This window comes from Onychostruthus taczanowskii, unplaced genomic scaffold (assembly GCF_017590055.1).
Source record: "Onychostruthus taczanowskii isolate IOZ18803 unplaced genomic scaffold, ASM1759005v1 scaffold88, whole genome shotgun sequence".
Lineage (NCBI taxonomy): Eukaryota > Metazoa > Chordata > Aves > Passeriformes > Passeridae > Onychostruthus > Onychostruthus taczanowskii.
This window is the reverse complement of record NW_024506773.1, coordinates 2,684,853-2,711,270: the sequence shown is the minus strand read 5'-3', so window position 1 is coordinate 2,711,270 and position 26,418 is coordinate 2,684,853. Positions and strand designations below refer to the sequence as shown.

At 42.0% G+C, this 26,418-nt stretch overlaps 1 protein-coding gene across 2 annotated transcripts; it reads right to left on the bottom strand.

Moving 5' to 3' along the window:
* On the bottom strand, window positions 1-21,280 carry LOC121346992 (cartilage associated protein). Of its 2 annotated transcripts, XM_041425234.1 has the most exons (8): window positions 20,757-21,280; window positions 17,176-17,325; window positions 16,406-16,577; window positions 13,442-13,570; window positions 12,371-12,516; window positions 10,286-10,369; window positions 1,180-1,268; window positions 1-703 (listed from the first exon to the last, which is right to left on the bottom strand). In XM_041425234.1, the coding sequence occupies exons 1-7, from the start codon at window positions 21,201-21,203 to the stop codon at window positions 1,191-1,193; spliced, it is 1,206 nt and encodes a 401-aa protein (XP_041281168.1). In that variant the 5' UTR covers window positions 21,204-21,280; the 3' UTR covers window positions 1-703; window positions 1,180-1,190. The 2 variants fall into 2 exon arrangements, with proteins under 2 accessions (XP_041281168.1, XP_041281169.1); XM_041425235.1 differs by lacking the exon at window positions 1,180-1,268.
* Between the last annotated feature and the right edge of the window lie 5,138 nt (window positions 21,281-26,418).

Here is a 26,418-nt window from a genome sequence, read left to right as displayed (position 1 = left end):
TAGAAGAAAAAAATCATTTTTATTCTCAGTTTCACATCGTGGAATTTAATTTAGCTTTCAAGACAGATCAACACTGCTTTCAGAATTCTTTGAGCAATGTTTACAAGATCATTAGTTGTGCTTTGTTAAACACCTTCTTTCAGGTATTTAAATGTACCTTAATATCTTTCAGGTGCACTGGGATTCATTATCACTTTATTCACCATCACATAAAAAGACATATATAAATAATACAATTCATAGCTCAGAAAGAGGAACTGTTATATCTTCCATAGTTCATAATGTGACAAAAGTTCTTGAGAATTTAGCCGTACTGCTACAACTTAGCAGAACAACACTGAAATGAGGAACCTTAATGTCATCCCAGAAAACAGAAATACTCTGTTCTGTTGTGTTTGTGTAAGGGAAAGAAAGCTCAAGGGGGAAACTCATGTGCACCATTTCTGCACGGTGAAAAGCCACGCTCACAGAAGAGTCAGTGCAGCACAGAAGTGACCTTTCAGGAGTGGATCTTGGGACAAAAGGTGCAGCTTAAAGAAGCACCTTTGAGGTATTTCTAACTGGAACTACAGGTGGTCAAAAATAATAGTAAGGAGCAATGGTGAGTCTTCACTTGTAAAATACTTCATGCTGGTTTCATTCATCAGGATTCATTCTTTTCATCCACTTCTAACAGTTCATCAAGGAATTCCACAACTTCACCCTAGAAATTATTAAATTTAACAGAAAGAAATTAACCCCCAAAATTGGTGGGAAATTTCTATTTTAATTTTAAAAAATAAACTGTAATAATAGGTGTGCAAATATTTTTAACACTCTCCATGCAGACACTAGTATAACAAACCTATAAAATGCAAGTAAATGACCGATACCAGTGTACCACAAGACTTGCAGTGACACAGACCTTAAAAGGACAAAATGTTATATACTTATATACTTCACAGTAAATCCTCTCGTACTTTTACAGGTAATTAAATAGACAATGAAATCCTCAGACTTAGAGAGGAATAAATGTTTAAAGCACCTGTTAAATTAGGAGGTTGTTAGAATACCATAAAACATTAAAAAAACTTAGAAATCTTCAAAATTCGAAGCCAAAGAGTTTTGTAGAACCATAACTTTGACTTTGTACATCTGCTCTAATAGTTTATGTCCCTTGTCACACCCTTCAACACACACCTTCTCCATTTTCAACCACGGATCTTCACAAGCCATGCTTCAATGCGGCAAAAATGTGAAGAACAAGAGACACTAGAATGTTTTCCACACTGGAAACAAATACACTGGATTTAGATTCAGACCAGAAAATTTAAAAGCTCCACTCTGCTAACACAGGGCACCAATGCAATGCAGCAATCCAACTTTATTTAAACCACTCCTAACGTAGTCCTATGTCCTATACCTTAGTAAAATGTCTTCCTGCAGTCCAGCCTGAGTACTCTGGGATGATAGAGCTCCACTGGCTGGAACTCACTGTCTTGTCAACAAAACTGTGGCAACTGAGCTAAAACCTTCTGTGATCACTTTCAGCACAAGGTAACACCTTCAGTGGTGGAAAGCAGGTGGTCAACAGCAACTGTGCAGCAGCATCCCAAACTACTCAAATCTGCCTGTAGCAGACCATCTCCTGGCACCCTCAGAAACACAAATATTTTTGGTTTGCCTTCCATGCACAGTTCAGAAACACTGCCTGAGAGGGAACACTGCATGAGGGTATTCCCTGTGGGAATACCTGTGCCTGTCTCACTTTTTGATACAACTTAAAGCAGAGAGCAGATGCTCAATGCTACATTTCCAACCTTTTACTCTAGTAACTACAATGTTCTGATAAACTCTGTTTTCTTTAAAAGTCCTTTAAAGGACTTTTCTGTCCTTTCTTTCTTGACAGAAACCTGTGGTCTAAAAAAGTCTTAAGATGTCATTTAGTTTTTTTCCAAAATAAATTGTCATTTTCTGCTGGAAAACCTGATCAGCTCGTACTCACTCTCATATTTAATGACAACTTCTACCAGTTATGTTAAAATCAAGTCATCCTTGTTTGGATGCTCATTTTCCCTTTGCTTCACCACTCATTCCAATTCTGTGAACTGTACTGGGCTTCTGAGTCTGCTCAATTGATGTTTACAATCCCAGTTACATTTTTAACACATTTTTGTCTAAATAGGCATTCCTTCAAAAGACAGCATCTTCTAGACACATTCTGAGACTCAAAATTTTACTGTTTTTTATTCTGGTGAGAAAAGGGCATTAAAATTCTGTCAGTCAAAACAATAAGAGGAAATAGAGAAATTTTTTTCTATTTTGAATACAATAATGGTATTATGGATATTGTGATTAAAAAGTATTAACATCACACTTTTAGGAACTATGACTAGTCAGGAGAGCAATATTGAAACTAAGCAAACAAAAATAAAAGGAGGAGAAAAGCTGGCTGAAATAACTGCTGTTCTTGTTCCCTGCTTCACAGTCCCATCTCAAAGGCCACTGAGACTTTGAAACTATGAAGTGATTTTACCAAGTCTTGAAGGATGGCAATTTGTTGTACTTTGAATTTGTTCAAAAGATTTAAATAGCCAATATACTATTGTCACACTCAACACTAAGACAGATTTTTTTTTTTTTTTTTTTTCCAGAAGACACACAACGTACAGACAAAATTCAAGTTTTTGATTTCTGGTATGTTTTCAAATCCAGAAACATGAAAGAAATGAAAAAGGATATTTAAATGCAACAATATTAGGGGAAAACCCCCCAAACAAACCTGAAATCTGAAATCTCTAGTGTCTGAAACTGAGCTCTAAAGGAAAACATTGCAGAAGCTATTGTGGTCTAATTAGATGTACTGAGGCATAAAAGAGGTTGAAATATGGCAAAAATATAAAAACTGTTGCTGAAACAATATACATAAAATATGCTGAAATACAACTGTGTAATTGCCTGGGTGTTGGTTATTTTGGAAAAGGCATAACCTCCAGATTAAAGAGAAACAAAACCCCAGTTAAAATATTTTTGCCTGTGCCTTCACAATCAAAATATAAAACATCTGCAAGCTGTCACTGGAGAGGTTGGCAGCCCAATGAAAAGGTGATAACTCTGCCTCAGAGGAAGCAAGTATTGTCACACTGGCAGCTGTGAGCAGGCCAGCGCTGTCCTTGTCCCATTAGCACTCACTTCACACTGCACCAGACACCAGCACGGCTGAGCTCAGTACATATTCCACAGATGCTCATTCCAGGGAAAGAAGCCTTCTGTCTGCTGATATCTTGTCACTCTGTGCTGATCTATGCCTGCAGACCTGGAGTCTGAAATGAGTCTTTGATACCATTTACTCCCTCACTGGGACAGAGTCCCTCCTCTCACCTGCTGTGCTCTTTGGCTCCTCCATACCTTTACAGGAAGAACATCCAGTTTTCCATGCAAAGTCAGCTGCAAACAGTCACTGTCATATTTTCTGAAAAATCTCTTTGCCCAGGATTCTTCTCCTGGGAAGCTGAGAAGCCTCAGAGAAAAATGAAAACAATAATTATCTCATTTTGCTTCTCCTGTGTTTTGCTGCTTTGGAATGTGATCTGGAGATTGTTTACCAAGTGCATGTTTGATTGGTTTCATGTGAATTGTTTTTACTTAATGACCTATCACTGTCAGGCTGTGTCGGGACTCTGGAAGGAGTCACAGGTTTTCATTACCATTCTTTGTAGCCTTCTGTCTTTATCCTTTCTCTATTCTTTAGTATAGTTTTAGTATAGCATTCTTTAATATTATATAGATCATAAAATAATAAATTAGCCTTCTAAGAACATGGAGTCAGATTCATTCCTTCCTCTTCCATCCGGAAGGAGGAAAACTTCCTCAGCAAACCCATAATTTCCATAGAAAACTACTGAAACTACCACAGCAAACCCATAATTCTTTCCACTGCCAGCTACCCAAGGGCACAAGGGCCACCAGCTGCAAGGCAGGTAACACAAGCACACTCCTCCAGCCCAGTGCTGATGTCAGTGGTGCTGAGCAATCCATGGCCCAAAGGGCAAGGCAGACCTCTGGCTGCTAGGTAGGACATCAGGAGGTGAAGTCTGCCTAGCTCAGGAAGAGAAGGGTTTGCTGCCTGACCACTACAGGAGTGATAGTTAGGCAGCCCACAAGTGGAAGTACACACAGGCGGGCTGCTTGGCCAGCTGCAGGGAAACATCTCCTCCCTGCCTGGCCCTCGGGCCACAGCCATATCCTCCAGGTTGGCCAGGTACGGGTTGAGCAGCTGTGTGGCACCCCACAACCTCCCTCCCTGTGCTTCCAACCTCTTCCCTCTCCCAGTCCAGGGATGGTCAGTGGAAAGTGGGACTGACAGACCAAGGATGTATGGGAAAAGATGGAGCAGGTATAGCCTGAAATATGAGAGGTGTGATATCGAGCAGAAAAAGGGGAATGTTCCCAGACTGGTGTGAGAGGCAGGAGGAATCAGAGAAGCTGATCTGTCCAACTGGAACCTCTAATTATCTGTTAGATATGCAAAGTGAGCACTCTTGGCGTACATTAACAATGGAACAGAGGCACAGACAGAAAGAACAAGTTTTGTGCAACAGTAATTAATTCAAGAAGTTTTACAGAGGGCATGTGAGTAGGTGGATTATAATAAAAAAATAATTTTAAAACAGAGTTCTTGGTCAATTCTGAATAAGCTAAGCCAGGCTAGTGAGATTGGGGCACCATCTCATGAGAAGCTAGAGCACTGGAAAAAAAAGACCTAAAAAGGAGAAGACTGCAAAACTCCTCACTTAGCACCTCAGTGTACTGAGTGTCCAAGACTATGACATACATTGGGCCAGGCCCTTCCTTATGCAACATTAAAGGTCACATTCACACTCAGAAAACACAGCTTTTTTGGAGAAACATCTGTACTTTGGAGACTCCTAGCCAACTATTAAAATAAAACAGCAAAGAGGAAGAGCTACAAGGACCTGGCTCTGCTATGGCACACTTGAGGCTGATGGTCCAGCACCAACTTTTCGTTCAACAGCATCATTTAAAAACAGTAGCAAGCAGCAGTTGCACTGCCCACTGACAGACCCAGACACTTTGCCACTGTTTGCAATGATTGCCTTCTGCCAATGGAAGCATTAATCCTTCATGAGTTCTTGCCTCCACCTATAATCTGTTCTACCCCTTCTCAGTGTGGGCAGGAAAAGTTATGGGACACAATTAGCTTTCTTGTGATAACCCACACTTTCCAATGCAGATCTGCTGATGGCCTCTCCTATAGGGATGTCGTATGTACTGGAGTGGGATATCCCATTCTTCAGGGAAGCAACAGAGAAAACAACAAAAGACAGTGTTCTAGAATGAATTATGATCCACAGAAAATTGTAATTCTGGACATGCTTTTATGTGTGATTACCAGTGAATGAATAGGAGCTCTTTACCAGCTTCTATACTAACTTGTCCAACAAACAGCCTTAAGAAACAACACATAGAGCATGAAGAATTGGCTGGAACTTTGTTTCCTTATAATCTATGACCTAGAAGGAAAAATACTTATCTCACAAAATGTCCCTCAGTTGTCCTTCTGAGCAAAAATTCAAATTTTGCTAAAGCTCAAAGACCTCAATGACTGGAAACTTGTTCAACAGTGACAGCAACAGATTTGATTCCCTCATGTACTGGGTGTAGGTGATCAGGTTGTGGTAGTGAGAACGGTGGCCTCTAGGTGAGGAGCTAGCTGCCCTATAATTAATCATTATCCTGTAACTGCCCTAGTAAGTAATGGGAATAGTCACAATGATCAGATTATGAAAGCCAGCAGATTTTGTTCAAGAACAAATAATCACTTTGCAAGAGTGAAGCCAAAGGTTTGATATGGATTACTGTGGAGGACATTTGCTCCATGGACCTGACAGAGCCTGCAAATACATACACCACAAAGCCCACTGGCCAGCAATGTTTTTGAGAGGGAAAACATTATTTCAGGGTAAGAGTAAGGCATGTGTCAATGAGTGGCTCAGCCTGAAAGGTTTATTCAGCCTTCGACCAAGAGAAGGTTTCTTGACCTAACCTTCAGTTGAAATCTGAGAGTTAACTGTAACCACCTGAAAGCCCTGCCAGAACTTCCATGAGCTGTACAGTCCAGGCTGGACATTCTTCACATTCCAGCTGGGGAAAAAATAAGAAAATCCCTCAATTCTTTGTGCAGAAAAAATATTTGACCCTTATTTCTTTTTCAGATACTTAGTCCACTGTGTGACCAACTGCCACATGCTTATAGGGCTTTTTTTTTCAATATTAAGAGAGCTTAGTTGTTTTTTACATGAATATTAACTACTTTCTCAAATATTTTTCCATTTTATTTCAATGATATATTCTGAACCTTTAATTATTTTTCCCATATATTACGGGAAATTACAATACACTGCAGTTATTAGAGTAGTATTTTACAGTTAACCAGTACATGTGCCTTCCTTTTAACTTACTTATAATGCCTATAAAACATGAGTCAACCCAATTTCAGAGGGACTTCAACATTGCTCCAATTGCACTGAAAGCAGAAGCCTTCCAGCGGCCTTGTTTCTGAGCTCTACTTATGCTCTCTTGCCTGCTTTATGTTGCATGCAGAAGTGTAAGAGAATCTGGGCAGTAGAAGTTCCTCCTAATGCCAGTACCTGCAGCTTGGAGCCATCCTGGCATTTGAACACAATCATGCCGGCAGCTTCCCATGCAAAGTGGCTTAAATGGGAGGAGGAACCCCTTTGACCAAGACACACATCCAACAGTGCAGAAGCAAGAGGAGAAAGCAGAAAGACCCAGCCATATGGAAACAATCTCCACTAGAAAATGATGATGGAAAAAATAAAACCAACCTCATCTTTTTTCTCCTTAAAAAGTGTGTGTTGAATGGGGACCATAACACTGCCCATCAGCTGGCAACTCTCTCTGAAAAAGCTGCCACCGGCTCTTCTCAGGGCAGCAGTGCTGTTGGAGCTGTGCTGGTCTGAGGTCACAGTCAGGGCATGGTTTACAGCACTTAAAACTTGCTGTTACAAGCACACTCGTGTAAATCATTTGAACATATGCAAGGAGTGAGGTAATAAAGCTCAAAGTATGTTGTTAGCAATTCCCAAACAGAAAAATAGGCTAAATTCAGATTACTATTTGCTATCAGTACCCCACTGGGGCCCTTGTGTTTTGATGCTGTTCCATATGTCCTCTTTCCACCAGCCACATTAGTTCAGTACATGGACGTGATGAAACACAGAGCATTTTAATTTCAGCCACTACACAAATGGAACACACACTATATACAAATAAAGATGTCAAAAAAAAAGTGGGTCAAAGCTGCCAACAGCTTTTCACCTACTGATTAAATACTGAAAGAAAAATTACATTGTAGGCTCATCCCCGCCAAATATTTGTGGTTCTTATTTAATTTAGAACAGCTAAGTAGCTATCTCCCCCCCAAAAAATTCCATAAGAACACTGATTTTATGGGCCAAAAACATGTCTCATACCATTAGTGTGGTGCTGGAGTTACATCTACACCAGCTGAGTGTCTGGCTCTTAACAGCATTTCAGTTTGCCACTTAAATCTGTGCAGTACCAGGAGCTGTATCCATGATAACCTTGATGCATTACACATCTGAACAGAAATCAAGAAGCCTGTCTCCCCATGGCCAACCAAGATGACAACACTGCAATGTTCTTTTAACTTCCCTGCGGAAAACTGTAAGGATATTTAAGAATAATTACATTTTCTTAAAAGTAATTTGTAGCTAGCTGGCACCAATATTCTGTCACCTCTACTGTGTTAAATGCTTAAATTAAGAGTTTTTCATTTCCTTGTGGAAAAACATTAATAGAGTAACACAAGCAGGACAGTATTTCTTGTAGTAACATATGCAAAAATCATTACTGCCTGTTCCAGCCTCTGCAATTACTGCTATGTATTCCTGAAGAAGCCAAACGTTTTCACTCGCTTTACTAAGGGGATTTAGAAAGACACATGGATGATCTGGGATACAGGAGCACTGAGAAGTCTGGATAAAATGAGATTCTCCACTTGAAAATTATGACACTCACACAGGAAGTGATCCTCTTGTCACATCAATGCTTTTGCTTCCATCAAGGGAAAAAGAGTTGGTTTTTTTCTGCAGATTATCTTGCAGGCTGTCTTACTGGCCCACAAGAAACTTCACAAACAGCAAACATGGACCACAGAAACTCACAGAAAGTATGGCCTATGGCCCAAGGAGCACATGGTTTAAATAAATAGAGTGCACTTAGAAGAGAGCTTGCCTCCATCCTTAACAATTTTTAATAAAGTTTCTACTGTAATGCCTTATCTGGGGTTTTCATCAGTTTTTAACATACCTATGGAACAAACTTTTCTATCCGTGCCAGGAGAAATATTAAACAAAATAAAAAATTCCACTTATACTACCAGTCCTGCCCATAGAGCAGAAACTGCAAGGTCGTGGTTTTACCTTTGTGCTATTCCTGCTCTGTCTGCACTCCCTGGAAGTCTCCTGCAGCCAAAGGCAAGTTCTGGTAGCCAGGGATTTATGAGTTCACTACCAAAAGCTAAAGCCAAACTGGAGGCATGGACAGCCTCCATCCCCCACAGGTTTTTGGGCCCTAGCAAGGGAGGGCACAGAAGCCCTTCAGCTTTTCCCCTGAGAAGAAGAATGGTAACTTTCCTAAACAAAGAGAGCGTGAGGTAGGGGTATCTGTGGCATAAGCAGGCCCAGTAATTTTGGTTATTTAATGCAAACATATAACCAGTGTAATGTGAGCTCCTTGTCAGCCCAACAGTTTAGCTGAGGTCTACACTGCACCACCCTCCTGCAGATTGCAAGGTCATTTGTAATTGCCCTGGTGACAGGGGCTACAGGAATGAACACCAGCAACTGAGTGCTTGTTTATTCTACACACAGTGCTGGATACTGAAGATTGTTCTATAATAACTCCTTCTTCTAACAACATATGGGGAAAACCCTCAAAAAGGACTTCTTCACCCCCATACTTAATTACTCATCCCTGTGTTTTGAAACAGCAGATACGAAAGAAGGAAAAAAGTACAAATTAAGTTGATGCCTAACTTAAGAAAACATCATGGACAAAGCACAAACCAACAAGGGAATACAAAAAGTGCTCAAGTATTTCACACCTTGATGAAAATCCATACAGACTAGTCCTCATCTAAGCTTAACCTTAAAGCAAGCTTATTAACCCGTCTTTCAGGGGGTTTTATCACAATTGAAAGTCTTCCTGAAGTCTGGTAACCTTGCAATGGAATTTTACACAGAGTTGTTTTCAGATCACAAGAATACTGAATGAAGAGCAGACATTACTTCTCTGCTGTAAAAGATTCTCACTCCCTTCGTGTTGGATAACAAAGATTGCAAAGGTGTTTTCATTTCTTAACATAAACCATCTTTGTCTTTTCTAACTAGAAAAGACCTCGGCAATGCTCGTTACAGATACTCTTGCCTCATGTCATAACTGAGCACAGCTCTTTTTTTGTCAATGCCAGCAACATTTCATCATTTGAAGATTTTTCTAAACCTCTAAATGAAAGGACCCAAAAAAAGGCAAAAGGCAATCCAAAACTTCCCATGAATTATACTTTAATTTCAGTTGTGGAAGGAAATGCCCTTTCAACAATTAAACTACTTTTCTTGCACCAAAATAAAAAAATCCCTCTTACATATTTTCCAGTGTAAATAGTAGTCATTATATGTTATTTGACCATGAATTCCAACCATCTAAAAAGCATTACTGGGTGACCAAAATGCCACTGAGCAGAAAAAAATAACAGATAACAAGACTTCCTTTGGACAAAAACTACAATTTAGGTGGTTACTTCTGGACAAAATCATAAGGACCTTTAAATCTAATTTAAATAACATTTCAGAAAAAGAAAAATCCACACCCCCTCCCACCCCTCCCCCCCCCCAAAACACCAAACCCAGAAAAACATTTGGTTTAAATATATATGCACCATTTCTCTGCCCTCTGGTGTTACAACTTGAAAACTGAGCTTCCTTTCTTTTCTGTGGGCTCAGTGCACTATATATTTACCTTTGTGTTAATTCTGTCCATGTTTTTTTAAATGGTACATGGTGTTCTTCGGGTTTGTTCTTATATTCCACTTACCAAACAACAATTTATTATAAATTGGTGGTGGTTACAAGAAGATTTTTCCATATTAGTGAAATCCTGGAACTACAGCTATGTATCATCTTCACTTTAAACGTGATTGCTGCTTTTTTGACTCTGATTTCATTTCTGGCAAACTCACCTCATCATCATCCATCAGATGTTCCTTCGCAAATTCATACATTTCCAGCTGGAGTGTGGTAATGTTGTGGTATCGAACTGCCTCCTATCAAAAAAATCCCAAATTTCTGTTACTTTAGGGTAGCAAGACAGATGAGTGTCATCACATGCCTCCTGAAACCATCCCAGTGAGGTCACACCCAGACCTAGCAAAGGCAGATCCCAGGCAGGGCTCACAGTGTTTGAGAAAGGAAGCAGCAAAACAGCAAAGAGCATATTCCAAACTCTTCTGTGGATCTTCCTAAGCACAGGCTTCCTCACTGCAAGAACAAAGCACTCTCCTCTTTCTCATGTTTCAAAGCACTGGCGAGCCTGAGAAAAAGGAATGAGACTGCCAGGGCTGAGCAGCAGCCTGTGCCTGCATTCCAGTGGGCTTTGGACGGGAGAAAGCCTCTGTCTCCCTGTGCTGGCTATGGCAGCAGGCAGTTCTGGGAAAGAGACACACTGAGCTGTTTTGGATGATAATGACTCACCACCCAGCCTGAGCCTGGGCTAGGGAAACTCTGCAAGGTCACTCACCTGTCCCTCCTCACTTCCCCACTGTGTGCCCGGACAGCACAGGGTAGCTCAGTCTCATACTCTCACATTTGTGAATACCAACTGCCATCTGCTTTGATTATTCCATTTAACTCCTCTTGGGGAACAAAACAGGAGACTCCCTCTTTCACAAGAACATCTAAAGGTTAGTGCCAGAGCCAAATGTTGCTGTCACCCCATTACCACTTTTTGAAAATAAACCAGAGGTGTTATGGTTTTCGAGGCAAGTGATTAGGACAGCAAGCAACTTCCGTTTATAGCTACATAGATCAAAGTACAAGAAAATACAGATATGTGCATTTAATATTTTGTATTTTAAAATCAAATTATCTGTAGTCCCCAGCCCCAGAAGTTATCAATGAAACATTCAGAGTGCATGTGTAGGACCCTTGTTCTGCCCTCTCTGCCCCAGTATGCCAAAAGTGTCTGCGGTTTGCAGTTTCATACTGTTGCTACCCCTCACTCCCACCACCACCAAACATTGTCTCCAATATGGTTATAAAGCACCATTCTGTCCCCAAAAGCAGTGACAAAGGAGCAGTCCCCTTCCCCTGTGAGCTCAGACTTGCTGCTGCTGCTGCCTGAAAGAACCAAATGCATTTTTGTTGCCTTTTGTCTCAGTTGGCCCTGCGGGGCAGGCCTGGGCTCCCACTGTGCCAATAAAGTGTGTGCTCTAAGAGGCATGACTAGAAGGCACTAAATTTAATTTGTGGAACATGTATTATTAATGACTAACTAGCTGTACAGCCCATATGACGGATGCCTAAGCAGTCAGTGAGTGTCACAATTTAGCTGCATGACTTAAATCCTGGTAACAAGAAACATTAGAAAACCCAATTTGATGTCACAGTCCAGGCTGTAAAATTTCCTTGGACATGGAAATTTCAGAACAGCATGGAAACCCATTTTTAAAATAGTTTTCCAAAGCCGGATGACATCTATTGCTGGATGGACTGGTATCTTCTTTGCAGCAAGCATTTTAATTTAGATAATTAGATGAAATACAGTCCCGAGCCTCTTTCCATCCTCATCCACCCAACTGTGTTCTAAATGGAGTAAGCGGAAAGTCAGTTTAGCTGGAGTTACCATATTCAGACACATTCCAATGCCCACAGAACCTGAAATAACAAGCGAGTGGGCAACTATGTGTTGGCAAATAATGATTCACAAAAGCCTGAATGTCACTCAGAGATTTCATCATGAGAGATTTCAGGGGGCAGCTGCTTTATTTATAAAGGTACATAAAGACATAAACATGCCTAAGTGTCAGAGAAGTTTACTTCTCATTATATATTATATGCTATCGTAGTATATTTCAACAGAAAGGGAAGAGTTACAATGACATTCACTGTTCACATGACACACTACACCTCTGTGTACAACTTTCTATATGACTTTAACAAAACAGGATGTGTTAAACTCCCAAACCAGAAGATATCTCACATTTTCCCACTGAATTTCAGAGAAATATTTGAATGTGTCTAGAAGGCATTTTAGGTAATCCACCTACCGATCTGGGCTGAAAATCCTCCTCTTTAAGTCCCCATTTTTCTTTGTGGTACTGGTAATAGACCATGTTCTGTTTCATTACTTCATCTTTCTCATCAAACAGAAGGTAACTGGCAGCACAGGAAGCTGCATTCTTCATGTCATTCACTAATTAATAAACACACAGAAAAAAAAAATCCAGGTAAGGTAAATGAACAAATTCCTGCTATTATCTAAGCTCTGAAAAACTCAAAACACAGCCCATACTCTACCTCCTCACCAGCTGCATAGAGGAAAAAAATTGCTCCCCAGAAACTATATGCTATTTTTGCTCTGAAACACATAAGGCCATAATTCAAATATCAACTCATCATCAACTTCTGATGGTTTTCTATGAAAATACTAACCAAATATTCCTCCCAAGTATCCCAGTATCAGCCCACAGCTTGGTAATACGCACTGGGGCATTTATTTAAAAAACAAAATAACATACACTAAACCCCTCCCTACTTCTTTGTACTAGGACTGATAAAGAGGGAAGAGTCAGGGTGCAAAATGTGTAGTCAAACAACACAAGCAAGAGTCATTAATGGCTTGATGCTACATGGCTGCTGTGTCTTCCCTTTGATATTGGAGCCTGCAGGAACAGCTGAAAGGGTGTTCTTTACAGTGCAAGCTGCTCCTCAAGAAACCACAGCTTTCACTGATTAATTTACCTATCAAACCTGTCATCACTGAGCACTGAATACTACAATTTCTTTTAAGTGGTCCCCTCTTTCTTCAAAATCCATTTAGCCCCATTTTAATAGGATGATAAGAATCCACTAGGAAAAAGCAAAATAAACCTAAACAAATACTCTGTACGTTTGTCTGTGGAAGAAATTCTGTCCCATGTCTGTTAACTACAGTGATAACAGGGAGCAAAAGACATCAGGAAACTTGGATTTGGCGTCCCAGAACAGTTTAAAATGCAGATTCTAGAGGGTACTACTTGCATTCAAAAGCATAAAATGAGAGGGAAAAGATTATGAATGGAATCTGTCCCACATCATCCAACATCAGTGTTATTTAAGCACAAAAAATGATTACTTACATTTATAATAAGCAAACTGCAAGTAATGGTACATGGTGGCCACAAATTTTTCAACGACAAAGCCTCCTATAATGGGTGTCAGATTGCTCTCACACTGCACTTTGCATGCAAGGACTTCAATATAATGGTCTGGAAGGAAGAAAACAGCAACAGAGGATATGGATAGCACAGAGCAAATTGTTATAATCACTCCCATTAGTCACCCATTAAAATTTGGCCTTATAATGCTCTCCTGGTCCTGTACATCTGGCTCTTGCTGCTTGGAAGTACTGAGAATCTACAATTCCATCTGAAGTATGAATCAAGTGCTGGTACTAGGCCCTTCTGTAAAAATCTGTGTGGCTGACTTTTAAGGCATTGGAGCTGGAATTCCAGAGAGCTGAGCACTTAGGTTTCACTGACACCTAGAGGCAGCATGTGGTTGGTGGGTTTTACAGAGTATTGCACAGTACTGCATTATGTCCTAGCTGTAAACTTCACGGTGCTTTCTTTCCTTTTCTAAATTTTGCAAACCATGGCAATTTCATTACATTATTGCACAAATAAGGTCCCCATGCTGCTGAGTACAGCTGTGTCACAGACAGATACAGCAGGTGACTGCAAAATAAACCTCCAGAGATGGCTGCGTTATGGGCCCAGAGTTTGGATGTTTTAAGGGAGAAAAAAAGAGGAGAATATGCTGCTCACCACAGAAAAACTTTCAGCCAGGAACATGTAAGTTCACAAGCTTAACCCAGTCTAAAAATTGCTATATATAATGCAATATAGGACTATAGGTGATTTTATCTTCAAGAAAATACATTTCAAGAATACTTTTCAGCAAAAAGCTTCAAGCATTTTCTGGATATATCACATTCATCAACAGCAGGGAAAAGAAATATTTTAAAGTCTTAATTTCCCTGTTAGCCACATTTGGCAGGTGAAAGCAAGTTAGCTAAGCTTGTGCAGCAAATTTCTGACCAGGAAAAAAGAACACTTTTCATCCCTGAAAACTCCTAACATGAAGATCACTGAGGTTAACTAAATATAACTGCTGAAACAAACTAAAAATTACTGGCCAAATGAAATTCCCAGACCCATCTTTTACAAGAGCAGTGGAATTTCTGTAAGCACAGTATTGTTCAATTCCAGCCAGCAGTTAAAGCCAGAGATGTGAGGCCCCCAGTGAAGTGATCCCATGCAATGAGGATAGCTGGCTTCCTAACACAACTCACTTCTCAGTGATAAATACATACCTAGTGCAAGACCCAAATACTTCTGGTTAACACTTGCTGCTACATCTGCTTCCTGCAGTCCCTTGGAGGCAGAATATCTCTCCCTGGAACATGAGCACGATTCAGCCCAGGCAGTGCAAATAAATTTGAATGTTCTCTTATCTCAAGGGCGAAATACTTGAAATGCATGGACGTGGCCATGGTGACATCATGCAGTAATTCCTGCTTTTCCTTCCCATCACTGCTACTGGGAATTGTCCTTCCCTTCCAAGGGGGAAGAGGGAGGGACATAGTAAGTGCCAATCACGGCTAAGCATAGACACTACTCCTTACAGTGGCTTGAAGATTGTCCTGACATCAGAGCTCTGACCCACTGGGGAAGTAAGTCTGTGTTTCTTGCTTTACCTCTTGTGATTTGTGCTTCACTCTGTATTTGTTATCCTAGACCCCTGCATGTTTTTCCCAAGAACAAGCCAAGGCATGAGAAATAGCCTGCAATAGCTATTCTATGTCAGCTGTACTGGTGGATACCAGCTGCACACCATGAGAAACTGAAGCTGCTCATGTATAAACATACTTCACAGAAGCTTCACCTCACCAAGACATATTATGGCTTTAGGACAAAAAGTTGGAATCTTTTTTCCTTAGGGCAACTTAAAACATAAAAAGCGCAAGAGAATTTCTACATTTATTGAGAAAACATGCAGGTGTTCTCCACAAAAATAGTGCCAACAACACTGAGCTGTCAGAGCACTGCAGAAATTGTTTCTTTCACTGCCAAAGAGCATAGGAAATGTGTACGTGCCATTTTGACAACAATCAAAAAAGTTGGTGTCTCTTTTCCTTTGCAAAGCAATGGATTTTTTTTTTTTTGCTATACACACAAAACATAGATGTTACCTACTAGTAAAACTCTATTGCATGAAAGAAAAAAAATAGCCAACAGAACCTTGTCATACTTATGAGGAAAGAGATGCAGATCACCAGACTTACACAAACCACAAAGCTGATTTCAAAGGCAGGCTGACTAACCACTGAGCCTCAAAGGTGGCCAAACTGATACTGAAATTATGGTCAAGAGACCTGGCTGGATGACCACTGTTACCCTATAGCTATAATATTTTATGAAAAATCCTTTACTAGGAGTAAAAGAGTTAAAAAACTTCAGAAGAGAAATGTAAACAATAACTATCTGCTACTGTAGAATGCAACAAGTGCATCTTCCATTAGTACATGTAAATTGTTTTCAATTAATAACCAATCACAGCCACCTGTGTCGAGGCTGTGAGCAATCACAAGATTTTGTTATGCATTCTATTCTTGTTATTTCAAGCCTTCTAATCAATCTTTTCTCTCTATTCTTTTAGTATAGTTTTAATGTAGTATTTTAATATAATATATATCATAATACTATAAAACCAGCCTTCTGAAAACATGGAGTCAAGCCTCGCATCTCCACACATAAAAAGTTCACAACACTACCTAGATGGAGCAGTTGTTATTTACACATCTATGTTACTCTGACACAGAACTTCCATGCTAATGGAAGATCTCTGTTCCGATTTCCTGACACACCTCATTTATGTTACTGCCGAGAGCAAAAAAGTAAACAAGAATTCAAACAGCTTTCAGTGACTCTAATAAACTCCTATTGGCCTAAACTGAGGAACAGGACTTGGGGAACCAATCCTGTGAATAAACTGAAATGCACTTTGGGGACATCTTTCCTTCATGTTTTGTAACCACTCACCTGCAATGGAAAGATAGAAGTCTTTAAAATCTGTGATCTCTCGGGAGCCTTCGCAGGCTGCTATGCAGTCGTCGTAGGCTTTGAAGAAATCAGGAAGAGCCAGTTCCATGTCCGAGATGGATGTCCGCCAATTGTCGCCATTGTACGCTCTCACTGCCCTGACAAAGAGATTCTGAAAAATTGGCAGGAGTGAATCAGCAGTAACTGACCCGTGAGAAGCGTTGTGTAAACTCAAATACAGTAAATGACAGCTCCACATTTCTGTACGAGCTGCTCTCCAGATGATGTGAGAACAAATACAGGAGACTAATGGATTTTAACAGGTATTTCCTAGAGAGCAGAGTATGTAATTCCATTTCCAATCAAAAGAAAAGCCTGCTGGAGAGAAGCAACGGTGTGACTCTGAAGCACAGGCTGTGACAGAGATTTTCAATGGAATCTTAAATCCAAATGTCTGCACTATTTTCAGCTGTGCCACTACAGCACTCATGAATTTGGATAACTAAGCACCTGCTTCAATCCAGCAGTGTAGCAGCTTTCAGGTACGGTGCTCTCTGATTTGCTGTGATTCATTTATGGAACAATGAAGTGCAGAAGAGGTGAGAATTACTGAATGCACCAAGAAGGCAGAACAAAAATGACTGAGAGGACAAAAAGAGGGAGATTAAGAACTGAGAACACAAAAGCAAATGAGATCCCTGAATCTCGCCCAATAGGAAGAGTAATAGAACAGTTCCAAAAGAGCAGACTCTCCTGAATAAAAAGCATACCTCATAAGGCTTTATCTCCAAGTCTTTAATATGCTCCTCAGCATCAGGTATGCTCTTATAGTAGGCCATATTTCTTTGCATCATTTCATCATCTGGATGCTTCAGAAGAAATGTGTGAGCTGCTGCAATAGCTTTTGGAATATTATTAGCCTAAACAGGAATAGGGAAAAGAAGGTGTTAAAAAAAAAGATTAACTGGGAAAAAAAAAAAAAAAAAAAAAAAAAAAAAAAAGTTCAAAGGTTCCCAGTTTTCTCAATTGTTTTTCCTGCATTCTCTATACTCCCAAATTTACTTCTACTGAGAGCACAGTCTCAGCAGATAAATTGTACAGTGAAACTGATATAATTCCTCTCAGTTTTACTCCTAGCTGCATCACTGAGAACAATTTAACTTAGAAGTCTATCATTTTTGCAGATAAAATAGATGACTGTTGTAAACCAAAAAGGTTAGATTTTATCCCTTGCCCCTCCCCTGTTCACAGAGCTGACAAGGCAAAATACCAGGGCTCCTGGGAGGGTTTAATCTCACAGCAAGTACTGATGCTAACCTATGGACAGTAGTCAGGATCTTCACTGTTTGTATGTGTTTATGTCACTTATTTGCCTAGCAGCACAGAGGACATTATTACAATAATATATCTTCCTGGTGGCATTACAAAATTAGATCCTACTGCAGAGACTTGGTCAAAAACTGTGTCCTAAAGCAACTTTCTGTGCCCATTTTTAAACTAACTTTAATCCCCGTTAGACATACTTTGTGAAGTGCGCATTTCTCATTTACAGCTGTATGTATCAAACACGTATGTACTTCTGTGTGCATGCCATTTATGATTTCTTAAAATTTTATATATATATATACAGTTGTATATCTTTATAAATTATATAGTATATATGCACATATTTAGGAAGAGTGAGAGAGAAAGCAAAAGTCTGGGGGTATTTGTGGGGTATTTGTGAATAGTTAAAACCTTTTTTCCAGGCTATTCATTGCATTGATGTACAGGCAATACAGAGCTCCTCCTCACATGTGAAACAGCTCCTGGCAGCAGATGTTTGAAACCACGAGCAAGAATCACAGTGTGCACACACACACCCTTGTGCTCGCACCCATAAAAGGTGCCCTTTCATTTTGGAAAGGAACCTGAGAGATGGCTGCACAGGAGCAAAACTTCAACCCAGCCACTGCTGCTGTGCTGCTAGGAGTGTCCCAGCACTGGAGCTCTGCCAGCTGCCCTTCCTGGCTGTCCCAAAACTACGCATTTCCAGTCCGCCCCAAGCATGCTAAATGCAAAGGGAAATCTCAGCTGCACTTTCGTCAAATGCCTGGCAGAAGTGCTGTAGCTGTAAACCTGCTTCTTTGTTAGGCTGACAAGTCTCATTTTTACTTAGATCCATGATTCACTCTTGGTTTCAATTTTCACGTCTTAGGAAAAAAAATAAAAAAAGGTTTTGTAGAAACACACTCCTAAGAGAACTCAGTGGCTCTGAGAAAGCTCCCTCCAGAGGAGCAAGCAGCAGCGCAGGAATAGCTACTCCCAGAATCTTACAACGTGGCAAATTTCTTTATGGAGCCCACCTGAATACACACATGGTCACTCTAAAAAATTACATAAAGCATTTCCCTCCCGCTTCTTCCTCTGGGGTGGAGGGGTGAGGGAAAGGACATTCCTTTCACAGAAACCACCAGCCAGGAAAAAGCCCTTTGGATGCAGCAGTTTGTAGCTCTAGAAAGCCCATTTATAACTCCCCGAGAAAGGCTCAGAGCTGAACTACAAATCCAGTATGAAACACAATATAAACAACCGAGACTAAAGGCAAAACCACCAAACTACTACTCAAACTTAATGCAAATGTGATTGAAAAAAAAAGTTAAAAGGGAGGGGGAGGGATTCCTCCAATTTCCCTCTCACACTCCTACACAGCAGTTACTTGATTGTAATTGAAATGATAAGAAGAAAGTATATTTGGTGTTATCTGTACATTGCAAACTTTGTACGTGCCACAAGGGGGGAATTGATAGTTAAATTAAGATAAGAAGAGGAAACATTTGTGGTGATGTCATTTTGGTATCCATATATGGCTTTGAGAATTCGAGGAATTCCTGCCCTCTCTGTTAAAAGAAAAAGCAGGGGCTAAAATGTATCAAGTTCTTTCGTATGGTCTTAGGGAAGGCATTGGACACCAGTGTGATACTGTGCATGTGGATGCTGTTCTGGTTTCATGAGAACACATTTCCCTGTGAGTGTCTGGAAAAACTGCTGAGGAAACAGCACTCCTAAAAACAGGGCACAGCAGAAGTTTAGAAGATACGTGTTTTCAAGAAGCAATATCAAAAAAATGCACAAGCATACAACCCTATGTAATGTATACTGGGATATGTTGGGAGTGAATCCCTAAAAGAGAAAACAATCTAACCAAAGAGCTCAGCTTGTTTCCTCCCCACAGAGAGGCCCCGTTTATCTCAAATGCAAATAACTGCAGTATCTGAGGGGATGGCAGGAGGGATGGACCTTCATATAGAGAACAGAAGGTGAAGATGAGAAGGGAGAAAACAATCAATTAGATTCTGGACAGAAGAATGACAAGAAGGTAGAAAAACAGGATGAAATCTGTTAAGAGAGAAGTGTGTCCCCAAGTCTTGGCTGACCCAAGAGCAAAAGGTAAATACCATTCCAGGGTTAGCATTACAGTGTCCCACTTCAGCAGCCAATTTTCACTTCATTCCTTCTTGCAGCTGTAATGAAACTGGAGTTTTCCAGGCATGACGCTACCTGCAAGTCACAGGCTGGGGGCTGCTGTGCTTGAAAGAACTGGACCAGAAATGAGCAAGTGAAGAAGGTGGACACGCTGAAGGAGAAGAAGTAGTGAAGATTGTTTGCAATAGCAGAGCTGTGACTTGAGGAGTCTGAAAAAGGTTCCAGAGAAGGTTACAAAGTAAGGCAGATGGAAAGATGAGAGGGGCAGGAATGACACAGCTACTGAACACAGAAGCAGCATCCACTGCCTAGACGTCTAGGAAGAACTAAAAGGGCCGATTCTAGGGGACGTGCTGAGTGAATTGTAAAAAACGGGTGAAGAACAAGCTGGATGGTATGTGGGTAAGCAGGGGGAAAGACAAGGCACACGCTAATCCCACTGTGGGCTACAGGAGTGGCAGGAAACAACTGAAAGGTTTGCCAAGGAGAGAATTACAAAGTGTAGGGTTGGCAGCCTAGGGGGGCAAGGAAGAAATTGAGGTGAGGCAGATGAGAAGTGGCGTGGACGAGATTATGGGGAATGAGGCTGTGGCCCAGAGTAACCTGCTCCGAGGGCCAGGTGAGAGAGGTCGGCATGACAGGAGGTTTTTCTAGCATTGGGTGCGCGAGGCATCTGGAGTCTGTCGAGGCTGTCCTGGGACACGCCACGCTGTCCCCCTCCACCACGACACTGACAGGCGCGCTTGGCGTGCCTGGAGGGTGGCACCGCACCAGGCGAGACTGAGAAGAGCCTCCGACAGAGGCGGGGGGCGCGGAGGCAGGGCAGAGAGATGGGAGGTGAAAGGAGGAGGGATCAAGGAGAAGCGGGCGGGGGGGGGGGGCTCACCTTGAAGTAGGCGAACTGCAGGTACTTGTAGGGCTCGCGGCGCTGGAACTCCTCGAGCAGTTCGCGGCCGGGCTGCGCCTGTCGGAAGGCGGGCAGCCCCTGCTTGCAGCGCCGCAGGCACTGCGCCCGCCGCAGCACCCCGGACAGGAGGCGCAGCTCCTCCAGCGCCGCGCTGGCGGGCGCGGCGGGCGCGGGGGGCGGCTGCCCGGCCGCGCTGCAGTTGCGGTGGCAGAACGCCTCGCTGTCCCGCAGCAGGCGGTACAGCCGCATGCTGACCTCCAGGTAGCTGACGCTCTCGGGCCAGTTCTCGGTGCTGTACTGGTCCAGCCCGTAGCGATAGGCCGACTCCAGCGGCATCAGCTCGTCCCGCGGGAAGCTGCGGAAGCTGTAGCGCTCGTACTGCGCCCCCGCCGCCGCCAGCAGCGCCGCCAGCGCCGCCAGCCACATGGCTACAGCACAGCACCGCACCGCACCGCACCGCACCGCACCAGTCGCTGCCGCCGGCGGGGCGCGGGGCCGGGAGAGGCGGCCCGGGGCCGGGAGGAGGGAAGGGAAAGCGGGCGGGCCGGGGCGAAGGGAGGGCAGAGGCGGGGCCGGGACCGGGGCGGAGGGAGAGGCGGCCCCGGGGAGGGAGCGCGGGGGCGGGCGGAGCGCTGGCTCCTCCAGCCGGCCTCGGTGCCGCTGCCCGGCCGGAGCCGCGGCTGCTGCCGGCAGCAGTCGCGTCTGCAAGGAAACTTTTCGTTAATGTGTTTTCTCTTTTTTTTTTTTTTTTTTGTGGTGTGTGTTTCTCTACAAAACCTGTGACATAGGTTCACGCATTCTTATTGTGATGGCGAGCAATAAGTGCGCTGTTGGAATAGTCCTAGAATTCCGGGCATGATTTCCCTTGAAACTGTGCTTTTAGATATGGTGTTAAAAGGCGTTGAAGAGTTGTAAGCACTATTTCCGCCTCTGGTTGCTGTTTGATGTTTGGTTTCCTGAGGAAAAATAGTGTGGAAGATCTATAAGGGAAGTGGTTTTGCGTTTTTTTGGATACTTGCCAGAAAAGTATACTTCAAATGTTAGCTACAGAGCTATAGAATGCCAACAGTGTATCCTCTACCGGTTCTGCACAGTGCTTTGGGACATTTTCTGATGTCCAGCTACATTAATTAATAATCATTATTAACTGGGAAAAGCTGTGGTTGTAGATCCAAAGAATTTGAAAGTTCCTAATCTAATCAAGAAGTTCTTTAGAATTGTTCTTTCAGTCTGACACATACAGATAATTTGCATTATGACAACACGCAACCTCCCAGATTTCACAATCAGAGTTGGACCAGCTGCTCTCTCTCCAGTGCTCTTGGGGACTCATGCACTGATCAGTGGTGATCTTGGGGCTGGAGAACCCTCCAGCTTGGACAAAATTTTGTAGAGCCATTTAAAATGCTAGCATGGCTTCCAAACTAGACAAATAGTGAAGGCCCAGACCTTTGTCTGTTTTTTTTAATTTTTAAACTGAAACATCACAGGTAATTAAAAATAAAACAAAAAAACACACCCCATAAAATAACAACAACAAAACAAAAAATCCCCAAAACCCAAGCCCCTGACAGTTCCAGTATTTATTTTTCCTTGAAATGACATTTAACCCTGCGCTTTCTGGATCTAGTAAGAACAGTTCTCTATCCATTTGCTTTCTTAGGCTGAGTATTATTGCTTTTGTAGGTATGTGACCTCAATGACCAACCATGAAGAAAATTATTTCTTAGAAACACTTAATGCTTGGACTGTTTGTCTACATTTCTCAGCAGAGGCAGCCACAGGATGGAGGCTGGTGAACTGCTCAAGAATTCTTCATTGCAATGGCTACCCTTATAGCAGGGGTTCTCACGAATTACTGAGCTGAGCCTGCCCTTCTGAGCCCAAAATCACCTGCAAGTGCAAGTGCTGGAAATGTTGTATCTAAGTAGTTGTTATTTCGCACTTCAGGCTTGAAGGTCTGAGAAACCTGGAACCCCAGATCCTGTTTCCTGTGGGAAGGCAAACACCAAAAGTCAAAACCAAACCAAAATAAAACATCAGAGGTTGCTGGGGTTTGATTCTTTTCCACAGGAGGGCTGAGCACCGTGTCCCCAGCCAGGCTTTGAACTTTGGCTTGCTGCCAGCCTTTTGTTGTCAGCTCTGCTAGCCTGGACTCTGCATTTTGTCTTTGCATGGAATAGGGATGATTTTCCTGGTCTTTCTGGCACATGGCTGTAAACACTCTGAATCCCATTTTTAAACCTTTTTGGGTAACAAAGATGCAGCTGGGAGCTTACACACCGCAGGAGGAGGAGAGCCCAACAGTCTGGTTTGTGTGTGCATGTGGATGTTGCTCACTTTGCCAGTATTCCCACTGAGTGCCTGTTGTCCTGTCCCCACAGTCACTCCTGCTCTTAACTCCCTGACAGTTTCTGGAGTTTTGCTGCCAGCTGATTCCCAGAGGCTTGCCAGTATGTTGCAAAAAACGTGAAGATAAATTAAACTCTCTGACGCTGTTTTTGTAGTATTAGGGAGTAGGCATTCGTTTATTCCAGGCCAGGGTGCTCCACCTAGATGCACACAACTTGCAAATTTTTCACTTATTTATACATTTTTAGCAAAGAAGTTAATACTCATTGGCTCTAAATTACATATTTTTTCCACCAATTATTATTTTGTCTTCTACTGGTTATTGATTTCTCAATTCTCATGCTAATTAGTCCACATCTTTTAGTTTTCTTATTATCTTTTTCCCAGACAGAGAGCCTCCAGAATATGTTGAATCACCTTTGTTAGTCTCTTCTTTATCTTCTGGTTACTTCAATGTGTCCTTGGAGGGCTATTAATTCTGGATTCCAGGTGTCCAGCCTTTAACTCCCAAGGACTTTTTTCACTGAAGCTTATCAGGGTTAGTTCATCATAGCTTAAAGTTTTTGGGGATCTAATAATCACACTCTAACAATAACAGTCAGTAAAAACAAAAACTTAGATACATGCTGGCAAAAAATGGCAAATTACACTGCTAAAGACTAATACACTACTTATAGTTTTTAAAACAATGAGTTAATTAAAACCAACGATTAGGAAAGTCATCTCATTTCCAACAATTACAGGCTGGGGACCATGGATGGTGCAGTGGGATCTGGGGCTGACTCATTCTGTCTTACTGGACTGAAACTTGCTGCTTGTCTTTGGAGCCTAAAACCTGAGTGCCGTGTGCTGCTAGTCAGATTCCCAGGAGTGAGGGGAGCCACAGAATCAGGGGCTGCAGCACCACAGGGAGTACAGGGAGCAGAACAGGCTGATAAAATAAACTAGGCAACACCCTGGCATCCACCCCCAGGGAACCCCATGGCAAAAGGATTTGAAATGGCAAAATGAAAGAAACGTTTACATTTGGACTGGAAAGCAAAGGAGCTTCCATGCAACACCAAGTTAAACCTGGGTCAGTCCCCAGCCTTGAAGAGTTTGCAGTTTCAAGTTTATGCTTCAGAATTCTTAGGAATAAATTATAAAATCCCACAGGTTGGAGAAAGAAGGATCCATCTTCATACTCCCCACTCACCGAGTGAGGGGCTCAGTTCTTTCCAAAGGGAGGAAAGTGAGTTCCTAGGTTTTTTCCAAATCAATGCTGCATTTGGAACATGAAGGAAGCAAACAAATTTGGGTTTAACTAACGAAAAACACATTATGAAACTTAATAAATAAAAACCATCGTAAACCACATAATAAAACATATAACATTATAAAAACACATTATAAAACATAACCAACCAAAACCCTCTTATATTCATTATTCAAAACACAAATACATAAATTAAGCAGAAAAAAAGAAAATAAACGTTAAAAAAACAGGGCAGGTGACATCTGGAATGTGGCACATGACTATAAGTTTATTACAAAAGCAGACAGTAAAGCTCATTCATTTCTCTGTTCCATCTTTAAGTTCTGTTAGCCCCAAAACTCTTCTTTAAGTCTTGGCAAAAGGCTCTTCCTTGTCCTGCAGGTGCTGGCTTCTCACAGAAGTGTTCCTTCCTCTCATTGTGGCAGTCATCCTGGAATTGAGAAAACAACCCAGACATTTTCATTCCTTTATTTCTAATTCAATTGGTAAGTTCTACTTTTCTGAATTTCTGTCTGGTTTGAGTGTGACATTTTTAAAAATTCATTATTTAATTGAGGCAATAGGACCAAACATAGCAGCCCCTAAACTCTTACATGTACTGATCAATAACCCTTGCTAATAAACTAAGTAGAAAAGCAATCCCATGAGTATCCCTATCAAACTCTTTCTACCCCCAGTAAACCCCCAAATTAAGTTTTAATCCTTCCTTTCACAGGCCATGGCTTCTCATGTACTTGTTCTCCTTCCTCTTGTTGTGTCAAACACCCTGGAAGTCAGAAAAAATAAACCTTCATTCTTAATTGCCTTAATTCCATAAATGCTATTAAACCCAGAAGCGTTATTTTGACTTTATGAAATATTGCCCATTGTGGATTCACCAAAATTTCCTTCTGATGGTTGAGGTTCCAATAAGACCTTTGGGCTGTGAGGGATGATCTTCCTACTGCCCTCAGCATCACTCAGGTGGCTTTGGAAATTTAAATCTGTTTCAAGTCAAAAGCAGCAAGTTTCTGGCAGAAAGAGGAACAACTTTCATATGTCTCAAACATCCTGCAAAGAATCGAGGGGCATTATTTGACCTCTCTATCTCCCTCTTTTCCTTCCTTGGAGGATGGCAGCTCCTCTTTAGGCTACAACAACCTGGAAATGAAAGAGTCTTTAATTATTGTCCCTTCTGTTCAGAAAAGGGGAAGAACTAAAGGAAGAAAATAAGCTTGAAAACTCTCAACAGCCCAGGCAATTACAACATCCAGCACAAACACAGATCAGCCCATGCCAACTGTCCAAACACTGAACATTTGAGAAAGAATTTGGATTTGGCCACAAGGATGGGCTGTGAACACCGAGCTTGGAAGAAAATTTGTACTTCTCTAATTTATACTGCACTAAGTGGTCAGATAAATAGATAAGTGTATAGATATACACCTCTATATAGTGTATGACTACCCATCTCCTCCCAGAGTGCAGCTCTGGCACTAGGTGGAGGAGTTCCTGGGTTCAGCTCCCAGAGCTGTGCTCACTGCTGCTATCTGGGACTGCCCTGAGAGCAGGCACAGCCTGCAGCTCACACCTGAGTGGCAGCAGGATCCCCCTGGAGCTCTCCCTGGACAGCTGCATCAGTCGTGGTGGGTGCAGAGCTTAGAGAGGTCGTGGCATTCTCCCCATTGGGTACTGCTGCTCCCTAGTCAAGCTGGCAGAGCTTCAGTGCCCTTGCTGTGTGCACTTCTCCATGATCTGATGTTTTCCTGCCTTGGATGCTGGAGCTTCTTATGGGGCTGAGGGAATGGACATTTGGTTCCCATTGCTCCTGAAACACCCAAGTCCTATCAGCCACTGTTGTGCCAGCTGCAGGCTCCTGGCAGCTCTCTCAGCTTCCCCTGGGGATCCCCTGTTCAGGAAACCAGAGCGGCTCGCCTCAGCAGCCAGCTGAAAAATCAAGCCTGTTGTGCTTTCCAGGAAATCCAGGACAATTAATTAATATTTAACTGCAAGACTCCCAGGAGAGCAGACTCATCAGCAGTGGCACCATCACTC

What these genes read in the sequence shown, in the direction of transcription:
- LOC121346992 (XM_041425234.1), bottom strand. Translation starts at nt 21,203, where the DNA reads ATGTGGCTGGCGGCGCTGGCGGCGCTGCTGGCGGCGGCGGGGGCGCAG. An exon ending in TGGAGATAAAGCCTTATGAG is followed by an intron (nt 16,578 to 17,175) that starts GTATGCTTTTTA and finishes CCAATTTTTCAG; the next exon opens with AATCTCTTTGTCAGGGCAGT. An exon ending in AGGATTTTCAGCCCAGATCG is followed by an intron (nt 10,370 to 12,370) that starts GTAGGTGGATTA and finishes TTTTTTTGATAG; the next exon opens with GAGGCAGTTCGATACCACAA.